The 19,167-nt window shown below is 41.0% G+C and overlaps 2 protein-coding genes across 6 annotated transcripts in view; one reads left to right on the top strand and one right to left on the bottom strand.

The window, feature by feature from the left end:
* Positions 1-9,872: 9,872 nt before the first annotated feature.
* Positions 9,873-11,878, top strand: COA6 (cytochrome c oxidase assembly factor 6). Its single transcript, XM_075043268.1, has 3 exons — positions 9,873-9,949; positions 10,108-10,264; positions 11,450-11,878. The coding sequence occupies exons 2-3, from the start codon at positions 10,121-10,123 to the stop codon at positions 11,543-11,545; spliced, it is 240 nt and encodes a 79-aa protein (XP_074899369.1). The 5' UTR covers positions 9,873-9,949; positions 10,108-10,120; the 3' UTR covers positions 11,546-11,878.
* A 700-nt stretch (positions 11,879-12,578) lies between these two features.
* Positions 12,579-19,167, bottom strand: part of TARBP1 (tRNA guanosine 2 -O-methyltransferase TARBP1) — a 38,138-nt gene continuing 31,549 nt past the window's right edge. The window contains exons 25-30 of one of the 5 annotated variants that reach the window (XM_075043264.1): positions 18,582-18,663; positions 17,057-17,228; positions 16,644-16,835; positions 15,531-15,655; positions 14,213-14,349; positions 12,579-12,952 (exon numbers count right to left, since the gene is read on the bottom strand). In XM_075043264.1, coding sequence (XP_074899365.1) covers positions 12,787-12,952; positions 14,213-14,349; positions 15,531-15,655; positions 16,644-16,835; positions 17,057-17,228; positions 18,582-18,663 — 874 coding nt within the window. In that variant the 3' untranslated portion in view covers positions 12,579-12,786. Of the gene's footprint in view, positions 13,077-14,212; positions 14,350-15,530; positions 15,656-16,643; positions 16,836-17,056; positions 17,229-18,581; positions 18,664-19,167 lie in introns of all 5 variants that reach the window. The other 4 variants (XM_075043265.1, XM_075043266.1, XR_012652529.1 and 1 more) reach the window with 4 other exon arrangements.

The following is a 19,167-nucleotide window of genomic DNA, read 5'->3' as shown; positions in this document are numbered from 1 at the left end:
TCAAAGCAACCAACACTGCAACTCGATGCACTGCTTGCCAGTCTGTCCTCCACAGCAGAGTCTGCTCTAGATTTCCTGGAAAATCCATCCGGAGGGCTGATGTTAGGCATCAGTCAGGAAACACATGTCCAGCAGGAGCAGACCAAAGGAAAAGCTGACCTTCCTTTGAAACCATTGGTGAGCAGGCATACATGCATATGCTAATAGGTATTTAGGGGCTATGGATGGGACATGAGTTTGTACTATACTAATTAGGCCCTACTCCAGGCTGTATGTTTGCTCCCTACATACCTCTTCATGATCAAACAGACACTAAAGACTCGCTAACAGAGATTACACACAGAGGCAAAAATCTGAGGCTGCGGGAAGCTGCTCACAACCACTGTCCCATTCAGTGTTACATACCTGAATTTTTAAATCTATTTCTTTGGGAAGCAGGGGAGGGTAAGGCACAGGAGAGGAGCACAGGTACATCTCTAAGAACTGGTTTGAAGGGTACACACAGAGACTTGATCTCAAAGCTCCCAGACTAAAGTTTACTCCATCTTTGGGCATATAATTTTGTCATCCTTGAAGGACCCCACACCCCTCCCCAAGCACCCTGTCTGAGGCAAGGCCAGAGAAGAATGTACAAAGAGTCTTTCCATTTTCCATAGTCCCAATAAGTGGCATCTTCTGTCATCTCTGCATTCTGTGTTTGATGCAGTCTGGTAGGTATCCAAAAGACTCTAAATGCCACTTTAAAAACTGCAACTAACGTGTTTATGACTAAAATGGCAGCAGTTTTTTTTTAACATTCAGTAAGGATTGTGGAGGAATTTATGCACCAGAATGGATAGTAGCATCAGTAAAACTCTGGTTTACCAGACGCAACTGTCATTGCTTCTGTTGGGCTCATCCTTCCCAAGAACAGGCTAAACACACACAGGGGCTGGGATTTCAAACAGCACTTTATTACATCTCTCTCCTGAGTGGGAGCTGAGCAAACTAGATTTACCCAGGTTCAGCAATTCTAAACTACACATAAACAAATTAATCAGATGAAATGACCTATATCTCTTCAGACAACACCTTGCCCTAAGGATAAACACCTGACTTGACAGCGAGCTGCTGCTTAGCAAAACCTTCCAGACAGTGAAGCCCAGGATGCAATTAGAATGTCAAGAAAGCAGCATGTCCATATGGGTACGTGTCTGCATCTGTAAGTGCCAAAGCTTCACGGATCTGGAGCTGAGGAATGAAAGGAACTGGAGTTGTTGGCTCTCACCAGAAGGGCAAGGCAGAGAGCAAACCCTTCTGAGAAGGCATTAGATGTAACCAGGCTACCTTTCAGGTGAAGGCAAGATTGAACCCTCCTCATCTTGGGCTGTTAAAGGACTCCCAGGACAAATTCAGTGCCTTGGAGATGAGGGCTGAGTTGTGGCAGGCTCCCCTTCTTGCCCTCATAGGCCAAAGCACTGGGTGCAATCTCTGCAGCACCCTGCAAGTCAGCTCCACTGCTGGCCTGTATGGACCCCGTGCTGCTCTGCAGGGCCATACCTGCTCTGCAGAGGAGGGAAACACAAGCCTGGAACCAGCACTTTTACCCCACCTTTGGCCACCTCAAACCTCCTTCTCAGGCAGAACTGCAGGTTCCTGCAGCATCAGGCCTTGCTACCTGGTGTCTTTGAAGCTGGTCTCCTGCATCGTCACTGTGTGGCTCCTGCCCTCGCAGAGCACTACCAGCCACCAGTGTGCACCCTTCTTCAAGGGCTGACCTGGATCAGCAGATTTCTGCCCCAGCTTAGCCCTCACAAAGCATCTTGGCTCCTCCAGCAAAGGAGGAAACCAGTAATGATCCAGTGGGCTTGTTAAAATAGCAAGTCAAAAAAAAAAATCTCAGGAAAGTAAATAGCATCACCAGACCCCATTGCAGCTGCCGGCTTTTGCTGCCGCACAATACGGCAGTGAGGAATCCAAGGAAGGAACAGCAGTTCTCACCCTCCCTTGCACATCTTTCTCCTTGGCCTCTTGTCTGTAGCTGTCTCCTGCTGCTGCCTTCATCATAATTTTTTATTGTAGCTCTCCACAGTGACTGCATGAACCTTTCATTAGCACGTGAGTCAGAGCTGGTCTTGTTTTAAAAAGTTTCTCCTGTTCTTCTGTCTAGGATGGTTGTATTCCTATCAGCAGTCTTCAGAAAATAGCTATGAAAGGCAGAAGTCCAACCACAATACTCAACAGATGAACAGAAGACACTGAAACCAATATCTAGCTTTGGGGGTTGAGGGGAGACTAGTAGACCTGTAGATCAAGTTCTGGGGCTGAATTAATGTCTCCTGTTAGCTCAGGGACAAGACACTCATCCCTAGCTCTCCAGAGTGCTCTGTAACAAAGCTAGTGCAATATTGAGTTGGTCAGGGCTAATACAGACAGTATCTTCAACATATAGAGAAGGTAACATCACCAGGTTGACACCATTTCTGGTCAAAAACCTTTCTGCTACTATGCCTGTGGGCCTGCAAACCCACTGGAAAGTGAAGGTTTCCCTGTGCAGTGAATACAGAAGTCTGAATTGACTTGTGTAGCTCTGTATCATATTCCCAACAAAGCCACAAATCTGCACAACAGAAGCACATGTGAAACACCCCTCCTCTTCACTGAGAAGGATGTCATAGGTCTTCAGCAGTTCAGAAGCCGTAGGAATAGCTCCAGTCACCCACCTGGGCTACATGGATTTAGAAAGCAGGCTGGGACTAGGGAGGGCTGCACAGACTCAGAGAGCAGGCTGGGACCAGGAGTTCCTTCAAGGAATGGGGAAAGAACAGAAGGCAGAAACAATGCAGCTGGTGTGAAGCAGGAGCACAGGAGAGCTGCTGATGGGATCAGGACAGAAATTCAGAAACACTTTCCAGGGGAATGTGCCCACTTGCCCCTTGCTACAACTCCAATTTGAAGAAATGGGGTCTGTGCACATGCTGTAAAGTCATCAACTACGGCGAGTTTGGTTTCATGTCCCTGATTTGTACTGCAGAAAGGACGGAGTCCTTCAAGGCCTCCAAATGTGAGCTACTCCTTGGCAAAGGCTGAGGCTGAGAAGCTTCTTTCACAGTCCAGTCCTTGTGCAAACTGTCTTTGCAGAAACTGCCAGCAGTAATGGATTTTGATGGATGAGTTTAACTAGCTCATCATTATTAAAAGAGAAGCGATTAGATTTTCTTCTTTAGCTGGCATGTTCTAGGGCATTTCCATAATAACCTGCACCTTATCTAAAACTCCTGAACATTGAAAAGAGAAATAAGAAAAAAAGGACTTGAAAGATCTTGTGGAAGCAAGAAGGAAGTCAAACGAACAGATGCCCACCTGCAGCCTAAAAATCTTAAGAGGAAATCACATTCCTAAGGACAGGACCAGTAGCTCAAATTAATGTTTCTGAAAATAATAAGCCTCATATTTCTCTCTTCTACCTGAAACTCTGTTAAAGGGATCTTTATATATGCACAAGATCATTCTAAAGAAGGTGGCGATCAGTATTTCTCCATGCACATTGCAGATACACCAGGATGCAACCAACTTAATTCTCAGTAATGAAGAGTGGAACTTACAAGGAGAGTTAGAATTCTGCAAAAGGCTTAGACAAGGGAGGTTGTGGAGCTCACAGTAGTAGTGTATTTAAGAACCTGTTACATGCAGTTTTTCTGCAATGATCTAGAGACATTTCTTTAATCTTACTGCTGAACTAGATGATCTCTTTAGAAAAGAACTCAAAAGAATTTTCCAGCTCTTCACTTCCAGGTTTCACCCCAGCTCTAGATTCAGTCCACCTAACATCTCAAGATAGCCATCAGTGCATTGTTTGGGAACAACAGCAATCAACCTGCAGAGCATCTTTCACTCAAATGAAGAGAACTAAAGTAGATGTGACTTAACTTGGATGGAGTTATCCACAATAAATTGAGAATCTTTCTGATGAGTGATAACAGTAAATGTAGAGCCCCTCACCATGGATTTTAGACTTTTTCACCATGTCCATTACCTCGTGTCTATTAATGCTGAATGCCACCAGCTATTTTGCTGCATGGCCACATGACAGCGAGAGATCCTCTCAGTTTTAGTTTTCGCTCTCCTGAATCAGTAAAGAAGTATGATCAGTAAATGGGGTTTTTTTGACCAATCATTTACGAGTACATACAAGAAGACTGGCCTCAGCACAGCTCCTTTGGTAATCCCTCTGCTTTTGAACTGCAATAATTTATTCCTGCCCTGTTTCCTGCCTCACTAACCAGTTATTAGTCCACCAGAAAACCTTCTCTTTTGATCCACAGTAGCTTCATTTCTTTGGTAAGAAGCATCATTAGAGACTCTTCAGAAATCTAAGTGCAGGGCTTCCTATTCTCTCAAAAAAAGGGCCAAGACGAGTCTGTAGAAAGCCACCCATCCTTCGGACTCCTTTTAACTTTAAAGGACAAGACTACTGAGAGACTGAGACTTCCTTGCCTTTCCTTAGGGGAGGGCTGCCTTGGCTAACTTCCGCACATTATTTACACCAAACTCCAGCTTCTGCACGTACCCATGACTGACCCAGACGCTTAAAAGATTCTTATAAGGTTCTTAAAAGAATCCTACAAGCTGGATTCCAGTGAGGTCCAAGCAGCAGAATTTGTAAGGACTTACAAAATGTGAACTTCAGCTTGGATTTCCTGTTCTGCTGGCTATGAGCATACATTATGGGCCAGTGAACATAGCTTTGCTGTCTCCCAGCAGCAGGTCTCACTGTCCCTCTGGCTTCTGAAGCTGCCAAGTCTTTGATGACTGCAGCCTAGTAAGCAGAGTAAGTTGCATAATACTCTGCTTGTGATTTTTGGTCAATTATACATTTTAAATGCCTTCCTGACTTGTAAACAAAACCATCTCTCTTTCACTGTGTGATTTTGGATTTGGTCAAAGGCCTGTCACTTGCTAGCTTGGCTGCTGAGAGAATTGATACTGATCTTGGGAACAAATACCATGTTTGAGAACAAATACCACGTTTGAGAACAATGTTGCCTTTGTGCATGTGTAACCAATCTCATCTGGTGCACTACACCTATGCCTCACAGACAATGTTTATAGTAAGCATAAGGTAATCACTGCAGCTGATGGATTATTAAATACAATACCTGAATGCAAGCATGCAGCTGGAATTTTTGTAAAGAATTTTAGTATGTGTTTCAATCTCAGAGAGAACTAGGAACCACTTCTTTGCTTTTAGTACGTAACATGCCACAGAAATTTGAAGGCATCCAAATGAAACCCAAAAGATAAGTTTTCTTCTTTCATTTACATAGCTTTGAAAATTGGAGTCTGCTTGTAGAACAGGGAGATTCCCCGTTTCCCCTCTGGCTTTCTTGCAAAAAGCTGAGCATCAACATTGCTGCAAAGCAAGCTTGTCTCATCCTTGGTAGGCTTGGAGAATTGCTAATCAAGAGCCAACAGAAGAGTAAGAATCAGTCAGTCTTCCCACCTTACCATTGCCTGCTTTTCCCAAAATATTCCTTTTTCTATCTTCATTCCTAACAATTGAGCAAAAATGGAATATTGGTGTTAAAAACAAGTGCCTATAATGAATGTAAATGACTTCATCACCTTAAAAGAATCCTAAACCTCCAGTTGCTGGGGTTTTTTCCTTCATCATAATCGCCACTCCTCTAGGTAGACTAGTGAATTTCAGACTGCGTTCCACAGAGTACTCCATTGATGTCCATGAGAGGTCACAAGGACAAGCAAGCCTTTTCTCAGCAGGCTTCAGATCACTAAACAGAGGTCTGGAGAAGGTGAAAATCACTTTTCTGTCTATTCTTTCTCCTTCTGTCTCCATACCAGCCTGCACAGATGGCTTAGTCCTTCCTAGTCAAAGCCCCTCCAGCACTACCTGATGAACCCACACGCCGAGCCCTCTGACACGTGCAGAGCTACCGCAGAAAGCTGTGGTAGTCTCTATATCTGTCCGTCTCTCTCTTAGTGTCCCAAGTCATGTGCTTAATTCTCTATGTTCATCTCACATTGGCACTCCCTAGTGCAGGGATGCTCATTATGACACCCAGCAAAGACAGCATTATGAGGAAATCAAGGTAAGAGCCCTAAAACACATTTAGTTGAAAAATAACATGATAATGCACATTTTCTTAGAGATTCAGAAAATCGACTTGCTAAGGCCACCAAACAAAAGCTACAGTTTTCTTTCTCCTCATACACTCCTCCTTCTTTATTCATTCAAAAACCTAAATTTTGCTAACTCATCCAATGAAGTTTAAGCATGTTATTCTTAAAAGGAAATTCATAGAAATAAAACTCAACATTAAGTCTTCATGAAGTAATGGAGTGCTTCGCATAAGGCCATAGAAAGTACAGCATACATTTCTTAAATGTTTAGAATTGAATATGCCTCTTTCAGATCTTTATTTGCAAATGTTTGGTATTAAATGCAAGGCTATGTAAATGTCCTGGTTTCAGAAAGAAGTTTTATTAATAAACATAGACAGATCATTTAGTATTATCAGTGGCTACTAAATAATGAACTCATTAATTATTAACTAAGGAATTCATTAACTGTCTGCCAGTTCTTAAGCAATTCTCTTACAAAGCTCAGAAAATTATTGCTCAAAAAATCAGTGGTCTTCTCTGAAGCCTGACTCTTCAGGAGGGATATTTACTTTTTAAAAGATTTTTTTAAAGCTATTTTAAAGACAAAAATTACCTGTTCTGTTAAAGAAGGACCTATTTGAAAGGGAATTTAAGTCTCACCAAACCCTAATAAACCACAAAAATAACCTCTGAAAGCAATGTAAGGAAGACTTTAAACAATAAAGATGTATAAATACTTCCTCTCCACGAGAACAAAGAGTGTTTCTACACTTGCCTTTGCAGACTGCATCTTCAAAGCTGATGTTACTGCCAAGAGTAACCCATGAGGGTCTTTAGCCAGTAAACGGATGAAAGTAGAATCTGAAATTTGGTCACACAGGGTCTCAAGAGATCCACTCAGAGAGATGCTTGATGCTCAACCATTTAAGTAATCTCTGTTAAAACATTTTCAAAGAGGAGTAGAAGAGGGTGATTACTGTTTGCAGTTCATGGTGTTTCTTTGCTTAATTTATTCCTTTTTTTTTAATAATAAAACCAGGCACAATTAATCCGTGTGTTTGTTTTGCCTTTTTTTTTTTTTAATTATTCTCTTTCACCAGGCATAGCAAGGAACACTGTAAGACCAAAGGAGTCAGAGTTACATCCTTAATGTACATCTGAGAAGCAAGAAACAGAAAATCTCAAGATATGGTTCTCTCGCACTACATATTTTTTTTAATTGTTACTGAAAAAACTGCTTGGTGCTCAACAACAGAAGAGAATGTCCCAGGCTGCCTGAGGTAAGATTTTGTTATTATTTCCAGCTAAATAAATGGTTGGATACAGGGCTATATTGCTTAAAGAACTTGTTTTTAAATTCAGTTCCCTGAAAATCTGTTATGGATAAGGATCATATATCAGCATCTTTCAATGCGACAATAACAAGCTAATTGAGCTTCCAGTATAAGCACAAAGCTGAACACAGCTATAGTACATCAAGGAGTGCTGGCATTGTTAGTCCTAGGGACACCTGTAACATGCTAATTGCTTCCAAAGTGAAAGGAGAAATCATTAGGGTTGCCAATCCAGAATGTGCTGGGCAAGTTTCAATTAAATATGGGGTAAGTAAGGCTGTAGGTGAGGAGAGATCTGTCAGATGTTAACTGGGAGGCAAAGCACACACAAATGCTGCATCCCAATTAACAAGAGTAGGCACAAAAGAGTCTGAGAGCTGAACCACTGTATAAACTCCACACGATTCACTTTAATGCATTGCTGGCAAGAGTTTCAAGGGGAGACGGGCAGCTATTTCTTTAACATCTATCTCACTAACCGCTAAATGGAAATGTAATTCAAAGGCTTCAACTGTGGCAACCAGTGCACCTAACAAATCTGGAATTTTTTCAGGCTCCCATCTTTCTAGAACATTTGCCTCTGCCTGGCTCTTATATATATCCCATTTATTACTTACTAGGCACATTTCCCAAAAGTAAAAGACTAAAGATAGACACTTAGAATTGGCTAACTAACAACAAAAAAATCCAGCTCCTTATGATAGCATTTTAACCAAATGGAAGTATTGCCATTAAAAATGTATTAGATAAATCTGTCTTTTTCTTTCTATTCAGGCACTTTCTAAAACCAGATCACTAAATTTCCATAATATCCATTACACAGAGTTATTTACAATTGTCTCCAGTGAGTTATTTCTTGGGCTACAGGTCATTAAAGAATAAACTATTTATCACAAATATCCCAGATGTGCTATTTGGGCTTTGTGATTAATTATATATAATTGCATTATCCCCTCTGTTTCATAAATGCAGTAACTAAACAACATTACATGCACCATAAATTTTGAAATCTAAAACACAACTGACATTTCCTATTACCACATTTCAGTCCTGAGACTTAACATTAATTTTCTTTCCAATATTCATGTTGCAAAAGCTTGCTTCGCAAAAGCTTGAGCACAAAAGGGTCATAAGTAAGCTGTAATACAAATTTACTTCTATATTAATTCTTTTCAACAGAAAAACATAACTCATAGCTTAAATTCTACTTTTGTAGTGACTTCCACTCACCTTAAAACACCTGTTCTATTAGAAATCAAATTACTGCATTACTATCTCTTACCTATCATGGCCTAGCAAACAGAAGGTGGTTAAACAAATAGGCAGGGACGAGAACACGGGCTGTGTTATATACCGTACAGTGTACAGCAGCAGTCACGTTCACTTTGCTCCAAAGCAGTATCCCTTCAAAGGGGTCAGGTATTTCGACAAACAAAATCCCCTCCAGATCTGGCTGGCTTACAGGGGGCTCCGCTGAAGAAGTGCAAATCCTCAGCCTCCTCTTAAAATACCTTTCCTTGTATCGAGACAACCAAGCCACCTGCAAGGAGAACCAGAAAAGCGTGCCCACCAACAACAACCAGAAATCATTATCTGAGGAAGAAACCCAGCTCAAGGTAGGTTGACAGCTACACCCACTCCCCGACCTGGCTGCCCAGTGGCCTCACACACCAGGAGCACCGGCTATCGACAAGCTCCTGGTAAAGCCGCTGGCCGGGGAGCCGCCAGGGGCTCAGCACCTCACAGAGTTAGGCTCTTCCCAGCTGCCAAAACGTCACCCTTCCCAAAACTGCAGTGCGTTACTATGACAACACGTGCCATCCTTTTAGAAACTGCGAAACTGGTCCATATTTCCAGGAGGCTGGCGTGGAAAAGGAAGACTTATCAATTCCTCGGCCACAGGGACTGCCACGAGGAAACGCCACCGAATCCCGAATAAAACAACGAAACGGAGTTTGCTCCTGGATACTATTTGCTTTGGGCCTGGTGGTGCTGCTGGGCTGAGCTCACCAGGCGCCCACCCGGCCAGCCCTCAGGCTTCTGGTATTATTTTATCACCCTTACAACGGGTAAATTTTTTTCTTCCACTGGGGTAAACCACTTCTTTTTTTTTTTTTTTTTTTTTTTTTTTTTATTATCAGCGTGACGTAGCGACGGGGCCCGTCAGAGAAGCCTGCCCGGAGCGGTTTCTGTAGGGTGGGCACAGCTGCGGACCAGCCCGCGAAGCCCACCATCGCTGGGGCTTTAAACACGCCTCCCGCCGCCCCGCAGCCCTCTCTCCTCCGCCTCACAGCCGACAGCAGCACCCCGGCACGGCCTGTGGGGACGGAACGGCTGCGCCCCGCAGCGTTTGGGGCGGCTCCGCGGCCCGCCGCGGCGGAGGGGGGGGGCGGGACAACCGGCCCGCCTGGCCAATCTCAGCCGGGACGGCCGGAGCTGCGCCTGCGCACTAAGAAAAGCGTCGCGCCGCTTCCGGCAGCGCGACCTTCGCGGCGGGAGGCCGGGGCCGGCGGGTGAGTGCGGTGCGGGCCCGGGGCCTTCCCTGCCGCTCAGGCACCCCCTTCCCCCGGTGCCTTGGGACCGCGGGCAGGGCGGCGTCGGGCCCCGCCGTGGAAGCGGCGAGGGTTCGCAGCCGGCGCGGGGTCTCGGGTAATGGCCGTTCTGTGTTCAGGTCGGTAGTGAAGATGTCGGCGCCAACGATGGAGGAGAGGAAGGCCTGCTGGGGGGCCCGGGACGAGTTCTGGCAGTGCTTGGATAGGCACGGGGACGATGCCTCCCAGTGCGAGAAGCTGCGGCTGTCCTTCGAGTCCCGCTGTCCGCAGCAGTGGGTGAGCAGCAGCCGCCGCGGCCTCCCGCAGCTCGTACTAGGGGCACGCAGCGCTCCTTCGAGCCTTAGTGACAGACAGCATCGGCGAGGAATTGCACTCGCCTTCCTTCACGGCGGCAACGAGCGCGGCCTTACGCTTTCTCAGAGATAAGCCTGCACCCTTGTCAAGTGTAACTTGGTTTGCAGACTTTTGGTCTTGCGGGGAAATTAAAACAACCGAGCGGGCCACTGACTGGGCTGGGAACTACAGACAGTAGCATATAGCGTAAAGGGAAAGGAAAATACGACCTCAAACTTTCAGATACATACACAACTATGCAAGCATACAGGCTTACTGTTTAATTTAAAAAGTTCTGAAAGATAGTAGGAGGCTTTTAGAAGTGCACAGAAATTACCGTTACTAAAGAAGAAGGGCTAATATGGAAGGGAAGCGACATACAGGTCTGGGAGATCCATGGCATCTTAAGACTGTCATCCGATAGCTTCTTGTGCATAAAAACAGCCGTCTTCATGCAGTATAATTTCACAACCATCCACTTACACGTAATTTATTCACGTTGTGCTTTTTAGTCTCCTAAGCTCAAACTGTAATTCTTAACTTTTTTAATAGGCATTGCCTTTTAGTAACAGTGGTGGCTGAGGGGCTGACCAGTTCCTATTGGAGCCAGTAGACTGAAGTCAGTTAAAAAACCCAAGTACATTCACAGTTGCTGTACTGGCTGATGCTTTGAATGCTGCAGTTCTGCCATATGTCATCTCTAGTGATGATGGTTTCATCTGCAGTGCTTTGCACCGGGCATATCTGTGGCTCTAGGCACTGAATCAGACATTACATAGTTGGTGATACTATAGAAAAGCTGCTGGACTTATCTTTACATTACAAATAGTCTTTGTTCATAGCAGTGAAAGTACCAAAGCAATAGACTGCTTTTTTTAATGTTCATGGAAGTAATGGGGGGGTATGACAGAAAACCAAAGTGCACTTTCAAAATGGTAAAAAAAAAACCAACAAAAAACACACTCCACTCTTTAGTCTTCTACTTCAACAGAGCAAGAAACTGCTAACTAGCGTATTGAATTAAAGTCATCCTTAAGTTCAGTGATCAAAGAGACTGTTTATTCCTTAGTCTTGTTGTGATGCACAAAGCCCTTTCTTCTGATGAACATCTTTTCTCTTTTTAAACAGGTTAAACATTTTGACAAAAGAAGAGACTTTTTAAAATATAAAAAAAAGCTTGAAACAGAAGGCTATCATCCTCCAGAAGCTGCTGGAAAGTCATAGGTACTCTGCTTTCAAAATAAATCTAATGTGGATAACTATGGAAGGAAGAAGTATGAGAAAGCAGAAGCAGCTACGTGAGCTCAAGAACTGGTAACCTGTCTCCCAGAAATGCAGGCTGCTGTTCTTGTTGCAAGGTCTCTTGCATCTGCTGAAAAAAAGATGGCCACGGACAGCTTTTTCATGAGTATGTGTCAAAGAAATAGGGGTGCAGGGCTGTTCACAAATCTAAGGTTTTGAATGCCTAATTAGTCAAACTGTTTCACAGGAATAAATGATTATTTAATAGTGTAATGTGCATATTCCAAAGAGAACAATAAAACTGTTTTCCAGTAAGTGAACAAGCTTTTCCTTAAAAAAAAAACCAACATCCATTCCAACTTCCCCTTGTCAAAAGGAGGTGGTGATATAATATATTTGTTGTTGACCAAGTATTTCAAAGTATTTTAAACTCTGTTTTAAGTCAGGCATCAGTTTATAAAACAGCAGCCATTAGAAGACCTAATGCATCCTGTGCATATGATACGTAACTCACGTATTTCGAGTGTGCTCATTTTTTAAAAGCAAGAGGAAGTTTTACATTAGCGATGACAGTTTTCAATCAGTATCTCTGCTAGAAATATGGCAGTTATTTATCACAATTCTCACATTATGGCCTTTTGTATAATTGAGTGTTTTTCATTACCTTACCGATGCAACTCCATTTGAAGATAGACTGTTTAGAGCAGGATTAGTAAACTTGACTGTGGAAGGCATTTAAACAAGGGGCAGCATTTAATGTAATAACATATGTGAATTTACCTTGCAAAAATTACATAATCTAGTATATCTAGATGCTGGAGGCATTAAATACTTTGGCTACAGTAAGTTTTGATTGTGGTTACAGGAAGGTACCACTTCCCTTTCAAGCATGGTCATCACAACTGAAGTAACTGCAGTAAAAATCCTATGTTTTGAGTTTGGGATTGTTCATGGTACTATGCTGATATTCTAACAGTAGGAAAAAAAAAATCACACACACCACCTGCAATATAAATAGTATTTATTTCCAATGCAACAGTTTTATTTAAGGAGGTAAAGTATTAAGGCATTTAAAAGTCAGTCTGAACACCATAGAGAACAAAACATGCAAAACTTAAGAATCCTCATTCACCCTGAGTTTGTATCTCATCTATTCAGAATTTCATGTTGTAGCACCATAGGAAGTCACCCAGCTGCACTGTAAGGCACAAAACTCCTGGCAGTTATTTTTGTTGTTTTTGCTTGATCACTTGTTGCCTTGTGTACTCCCAAATCAGCAGAGCTCCACTTACATGAACATTGAGTGATCGAATAATACCCTGCTGAGGAATTTCCACACAGACATCCAGGTGGTGAATCAGGTTTGCTGGGATTCCTTCATGTTCATTTCTATTAAAGGAGGAAACAGTAACTTGTATTTGAGAAGACAGGGTGTTCCAGAAAGGAGAAGATGCAGAAGTCACAACAGCATCCAAACACCATTTGAGAAACAGTGCATCTGCCCTCAATATAACTGATGAGGGAAAAAAAATGATATTTTTTTTTTTTAAGCAGTAATACATTACAGATGCAAAGAAAACAGGAGAAACTTGACTAAGCTTTGATGCAGGAAAACTGGTAGAGCACTTCATCACTGGTCCAGCAATAGGACCACAAGGACTCCCTCTCTGCCTTTACTTTGAAGCTATCCATGTACAGTGAAATAAACAGCTATAGATGAAATGACCAGGGCATGAAGCTGCTGGCACAGCAGGGAAGCTCAACTGCCTGCTTTACATTCAGTAAGGTCTTGGTATGAGGGAATGTCAAAACTGCCTGAAGCCTTAAACTGAAAATGTTTCACCTCTTCAGAATCAGCACACCAGAAGATACCAAAGGTTATCAGTAATTGGAACTATGTTTTTAATTAGAAAAGAACAAAGTGATACATTCTAAAGACAAGCTACATACAAAATGGTTTGAAAAACAGGTACATATTGTCCTAAAAGGACAGGCAAGCCCTTCTTCCTGGTCTCACTCGGTGGCCCTGCAATTCCAGAAGCTTTCTGACTCGTAGGCACTATCCTCTAGATTTCTTGAAGCAGCCACCCTTTTGTCACATCTGAGGCTTGCCTGATTACAGGAACTGATTATTGCTTTTCTCTGAAGTTGTCCCAGCCTCTGCTTGTACTGCAAAAACTTGCTAGTTCATCCTGTGCCTCATTCTTCATTTTTAAAGCATCTCCCAGCTTTGCATGCTCCCACTCTGCTCCAGTCCTCCTCGCCAAGTCAAGGTGGGCAAACAGGCAGCCCTCCTTCTTGCTGAGCTCACTGCAGCCTACACATACAGGGCCTCATATTACTAAAGTGAACAGACAACATCTCTATCACACCTGGAAAACTATAATCCATGCTGTTGCTCCCTCTACCCATAAAAAAAGGAGTTACAGCATATAGATAGGTTATTAAGTACGAGGAAAAGGATCGTTCAGGAGCAGGTATCAGTACCTCCCATTCCTTGGCACACAAAACCAAGCTCTGCTGTTTCCATAATCACTTCCCATTCTAAATCCACCTTTACCAGTGTCACTTGGTTTTCATATGACCACACTGACTAGTAGAAGGGGTGGGCTGCAAGAGGTAGATTTACAAAAAAGTGTGTGTTCTTACCCCAGCAATAACAGTGACTTCTCCGGGAAGCAATATTCTGTAAGATCAAAACTTTTAGCTGTCTGCTCCACACCAATAATAGTGTAGCCCTCCATTTTTTTCTGCTGTAAATAATCAACGAGCTGAGATGGTTTCACCTGTCCATCAAAAGTAAAGAGAAATATACAAATATTTAAACACCACCATTTGTAAACTTCTGAAGTTACTGTAAAAATCAATTTACTTGGACAGTTTTTAAGATGAATGACTTTTATCCCCAAAGACTCTGTCCATATATATAGCTTAACATTTTAAAAGCTCTTCAGCAATAGCACAAGAGGTTAAGTAATGCCACAAAAACGTACTCCACAAATACAATGAACAAAGGCTTTTCCATGCTTCTGATAGCCCCAAGCCTTACATTTGAATGTAAAAGAACTACTCTTGCATAGGGACAAGGTGCACAGTTATTTAACCTGGAATTCCTTCCCCAAACAATATAACAGCCAGTATTGAAGCTGAGGTGCCTTACATGCCTGCATCACAACTTGTGACAGCTTGCAGTGAAGAATTTCTTAGTTGTCTTGATCCTAGTCTCTAAACTGCTTATTTGTATTAAATGCCAATTTCTTCATGCAACAGAAACTGTATCATCAGTACATTTCTGTACAGACACTAGGCCATGACAATGTGTCCAAAAGCGTCCTGTTTTAGGCAAAAAGCTCTACAGCTATTTCGTTCTGAAGAAAAATCTTAATAGGCTGAAAATAAATAGCGGGGGGGGGGGCGGGGGGGGGGGCGGAAATTTGCACTGAATTTTTCAGATGACTTAAAGCTTATCCTGAAAAACTGATTATTATAAAATATCACAAACATATTTTCTACCAAATACTAAATATATAGGTTGAAACCCTCATTTTTATAAGCTAGAGAATAGGTTCTAAAAGCTCAGCACAAGTTAGCTTCAGGCAAAGATTATCCCCATGAAGTTACCAAAAGCAATGGACCTAGCAAGATAAATGAAGTGTTGTTCAACTTCTATAAACAAACATTAAATTCCAACCCACCACTATAAAACACAGAGTAAGATGCAGCAGTGACAGCTCACATAATCAGTTTATCACAGCAATAAGAAATTAAAAGTATTTTTTAAATTCTCTTTTACGAGGTTGATCCAAAGTTTATATCAAAATGCTCAAGATTAAGTCTCGGAGGTAACAGCGGAAGCTTCTGTTAAATAAAAAGTTCATTTTTGCAAGATAAAAAGACTTTGCACTATGCATCTGATGAACTGAAGATGTACGGTACACTTCTTAGCTATTAAAATGTCTCCATTCACCTCAACAAGGGGGAGCCACTGCTCTGCAGAAACACTAAGATGCTGAAACTGCTTATCCTGTATATAATGAAGGCTGCCGACAACTAGTGCAGATGCCCCAAATATTTCACTTGTACGACATAAACCTACAAACAGAAGAATTAAAGTCATTTTTGTGTAGAAAATAAACACCAAGCCAGAATACTTCAGCAAGTGTAAAAGGACAAAGAATCCAAAAGAGAAATGGTTACTTTAGTCCTCTATTTTTAAACAGTTTCAGGTGCTTCTGTTCCAAGCCACACCTTGTTCCACACTGCCAGAAAAATAAAACCCCAAACAAAACCATTTTGTAACTTAGCAGAAAGATAAAAATTAGAAAAGCACTACGCCTGACAATGTGCTTCTACAATACTAATTACACAAAGTAATGGGTCAGTGTACAAGCCTCGGCAGGGATGGATGGACACACACACAAGCTTAAGCTCTAAATCCAGCACCTGTTAAATGAAAGGCTTGAGAGAATGACACATTACAGCATTACAATGCAGACAGCACCAACTAGAAGGCTTATTTTTTATTAATAGTCTCACTGCAGTTATTTAAACTGCTAACAACAGCAAGCACAATGCAATAAAGTATTTGCAGGATTTATTGTATCATGGCTTGCACGGCACTGTGAAGGAGTACTTAATCAGGAACAGGCACTTTCCTGTCCAACACTCATGAAAAACTAGTAGGTCTACAAGAGTTGGTTTAATTGTTATAGAAAAAAAAAATATCTATAAAAGCAAATTATTTCCTTTAACTGCATACACAGTTGAAAACCTCAACTGTAACAAAGAATATAAAAACAGTAAAAAACTGAGCATGATTTACAGCAATTTCTATTTAATTAAATCAATGCGTGCTATATGTAAGTACTTTTTTTTTTTTCCTTAAAACTAAGTATAGGAGACGTCTTCTTCTGAAGCAGGTAGTATTTCTCTTGATTACCAGTTTTTTCAGGATAATGATCTATTTTTCTGAGCAGTACTTAAATAATTTTCTAATTATCAACATAAGATGAAATTCATTAATATCCCAGTGGGATCTAAGGTCTAAAATAAAAGTTTAAAAATGCACAATCAACCTTACCTCCTAAATTGGTAGGTTTATCAATAAGTGAAGCCACCACAATCAGCCTGCTGTTTGATTTACCAAGTTTAGCAGCACGATCCTGAAACATCATTTCCAGGTCTAAACTAGGAGTACTGTTTTTCCAGGGTATAATCTTTTTCTGAACATCAGTCCATTCTGTCTGGCTATCTGTTTCAGCTGAATTTGAACCTATAAAAACAAGCAGTAGTCATATGGATACGCAAGCGGTAATGAAACTACTGCTTCATACTGTAGACACCAGTAGTCATCTACTATTGTTTTATGGTATATACTCTGCTCACATAGATACAATTCTACTTCAGCTGAAAAACAGAGATCAGATTTAATACAGATGTATACAGCTACTACATACAAATAACTGTATTTAATATAGATTAGCTGTATTTTACCCATGTCTTGCTGAGACCAGTCACTTGGTTTCAGATCACGAAGTTCCATTCGAGAATGATACCACTGAAATGCTGGTGGCAAAGGAACATCAGTGAATCTGTCAAACTTGGAGAGTGAGATCCATTCATCTTCAGCTAGTTCCGAAAGGCGGGGAAGAGTATAAAATATTGTCTGCAATGTAACACAGTGTTATTAGCAGAGCACCACTACAGCAAGCAAAACAAATAATAAATTAATCTCTGGTAATTTTATTGCACACATCTTATGTAGCATTCTATGATTTTAATACTTGTTTTTCTTGGTACGTTATATAACTTACTAATAGATCTCTCAATATTCTTCACTTTATATGTAACTTTCATAAATCTAGTCTCTTTCTCTATTTGATTAAGACTTTTTTCAAGGATCTGCATTGATAACTGTTCTGAAATTCTAGAATACCAAAGAATTAACGCTATGCTTCTCAGTACAGAGATCTTGCGAAAATGTTTTACACATAACACTAAAGAGTTTTCAGATGCTCTTATGAACTTCTAGTAAAGAATGCAGGTTGATTTAATGTCAAAAGGAATATAGTCAAAAGCATTAAAATCTAGTGGTAAAATCCGACTCAGCGCTACCAATACAGCTAACCACAATTTATCAAGGAGGAACAAACACACACCGCAAGAGAAAGGCTGAATCAGAAGAAGAGTTTAAAACCCAGACATTTTACCCCAATCCACCCCCAAGATGAAGGTGACGATGCACCTTGAATACATTTAAATACTTAACAAGTATTAGCCTTGGGGGGTTTTGTTTTGTTTTTCTTGTTCAGGATTTTAATTTCTGCATTTGCTAAGTCACAGCTAGCATATTCACAAAAATATTTCATAGAAGATGGGTTAAAACAAAAATAAAATTCCTTCTCTGAAAGATGGCACTGTTTGTGCCAGAACACATGTACCCCTTTTCACATTCATGTTTATCTTGTATTTTCAGCTTAGTTCCTCTCTTATTTTTATCTGCACCTTTATTTTTACCTTCCTTCCTTCAGTGTTTATTCAGCTGTCAGTAATTTAAGCTATAGCAAAAAGGATAGCTGAAAGATGCTCTAGAAGTTATACATCTGTATCCCGTTCACATCAAACAGCAATTTAGTTAAGCAACCTCAAGTTACTTCCAAGAACAGGAGAGGTCTCAAAAATCCTAACAGACTGCATACAATTAAGTAGATGCTCTTCAGTTATTACAAGTAACTTTTCTAGCCACAAATATGAAACCTGATTAACTCCCACACAGACGGGCACATTCATCACACATACCTCTTCTTAATTAACCCATGTTTTTAACACAATATTAATTAGAGAATTAAGCTGCAGTCTTAGTCTAAAATCCATCACAATTTAGACGAAGAAATTTTTCAGAGTTTTAAATGAATAATAGTTAATCATTATTCATCCTACATTAGCATACACAAAGAAAGATAAAAATATAGTTGTAAAACTACACAAGTACAATGATCAGCAATAGTCTCGGACTTGCCTCTAGACTATAATCCTCAAGTGGATGAAAAGTTGCAAAGAAGAAGTGATCTTGTATTCGCTGCCAGTTCCTTCTAGCATTCCTGCAATTGCAGAGAGTAATGCAAGATGCACAAAGAAGGCAATGTACTGGATTTTTTTTTTTAAATTGTCAAATTGGAATAAGGCAACCTTATTGTATTTACTATATACTGTATGAGAAAGAAAATACTTTAACAATTAAGGATGGACCCATAAAAAAAAAAAAAAAACAACAAACCCCCAAACCCCCAGTATTCAGGAAATAAGTTCTATGTTTCAAGAAAGGCCCATAACATGTCTCCAAATTCTATTATCAAAAGAAGTAAGTTTGGCAAGAAGGAGCATCCCATCTAGGCCTCTGTAGGGAACTGAATACTAGCTTATGGTTCAGTGACAACTTTTAGCTGTCAGAAAAAAAGAAAGAAAGAAAAAAAAGCAGACTCTTCCCTTTGCTGCTTTTTTTCTATCCCATGTCTTGATATACCAACTTGGGTGATGTAACAGTGAAACTGATCAGGGAAATGAATATTAATGTTCTCAAAAAAAAAAAAAAAAGCAGCCCATCA

This window comes from Buteo buteo, chromosome 12, assembly GCF_964188355.1.
Source record: "Buteo buteo chromosome 12, bButBut1.hap1.1, whole genome shotgun sequence".
In the NCBI taxonomy this organism is placed as follows: Eukaryota; Metazoa; Chordata; class Aves; order Accipitriformes; family Accipitridae; genus Buteo; species Buteo buteo.
This window is presented reverse-complemented; position numbering and strand designations above follow the sequence as displayed.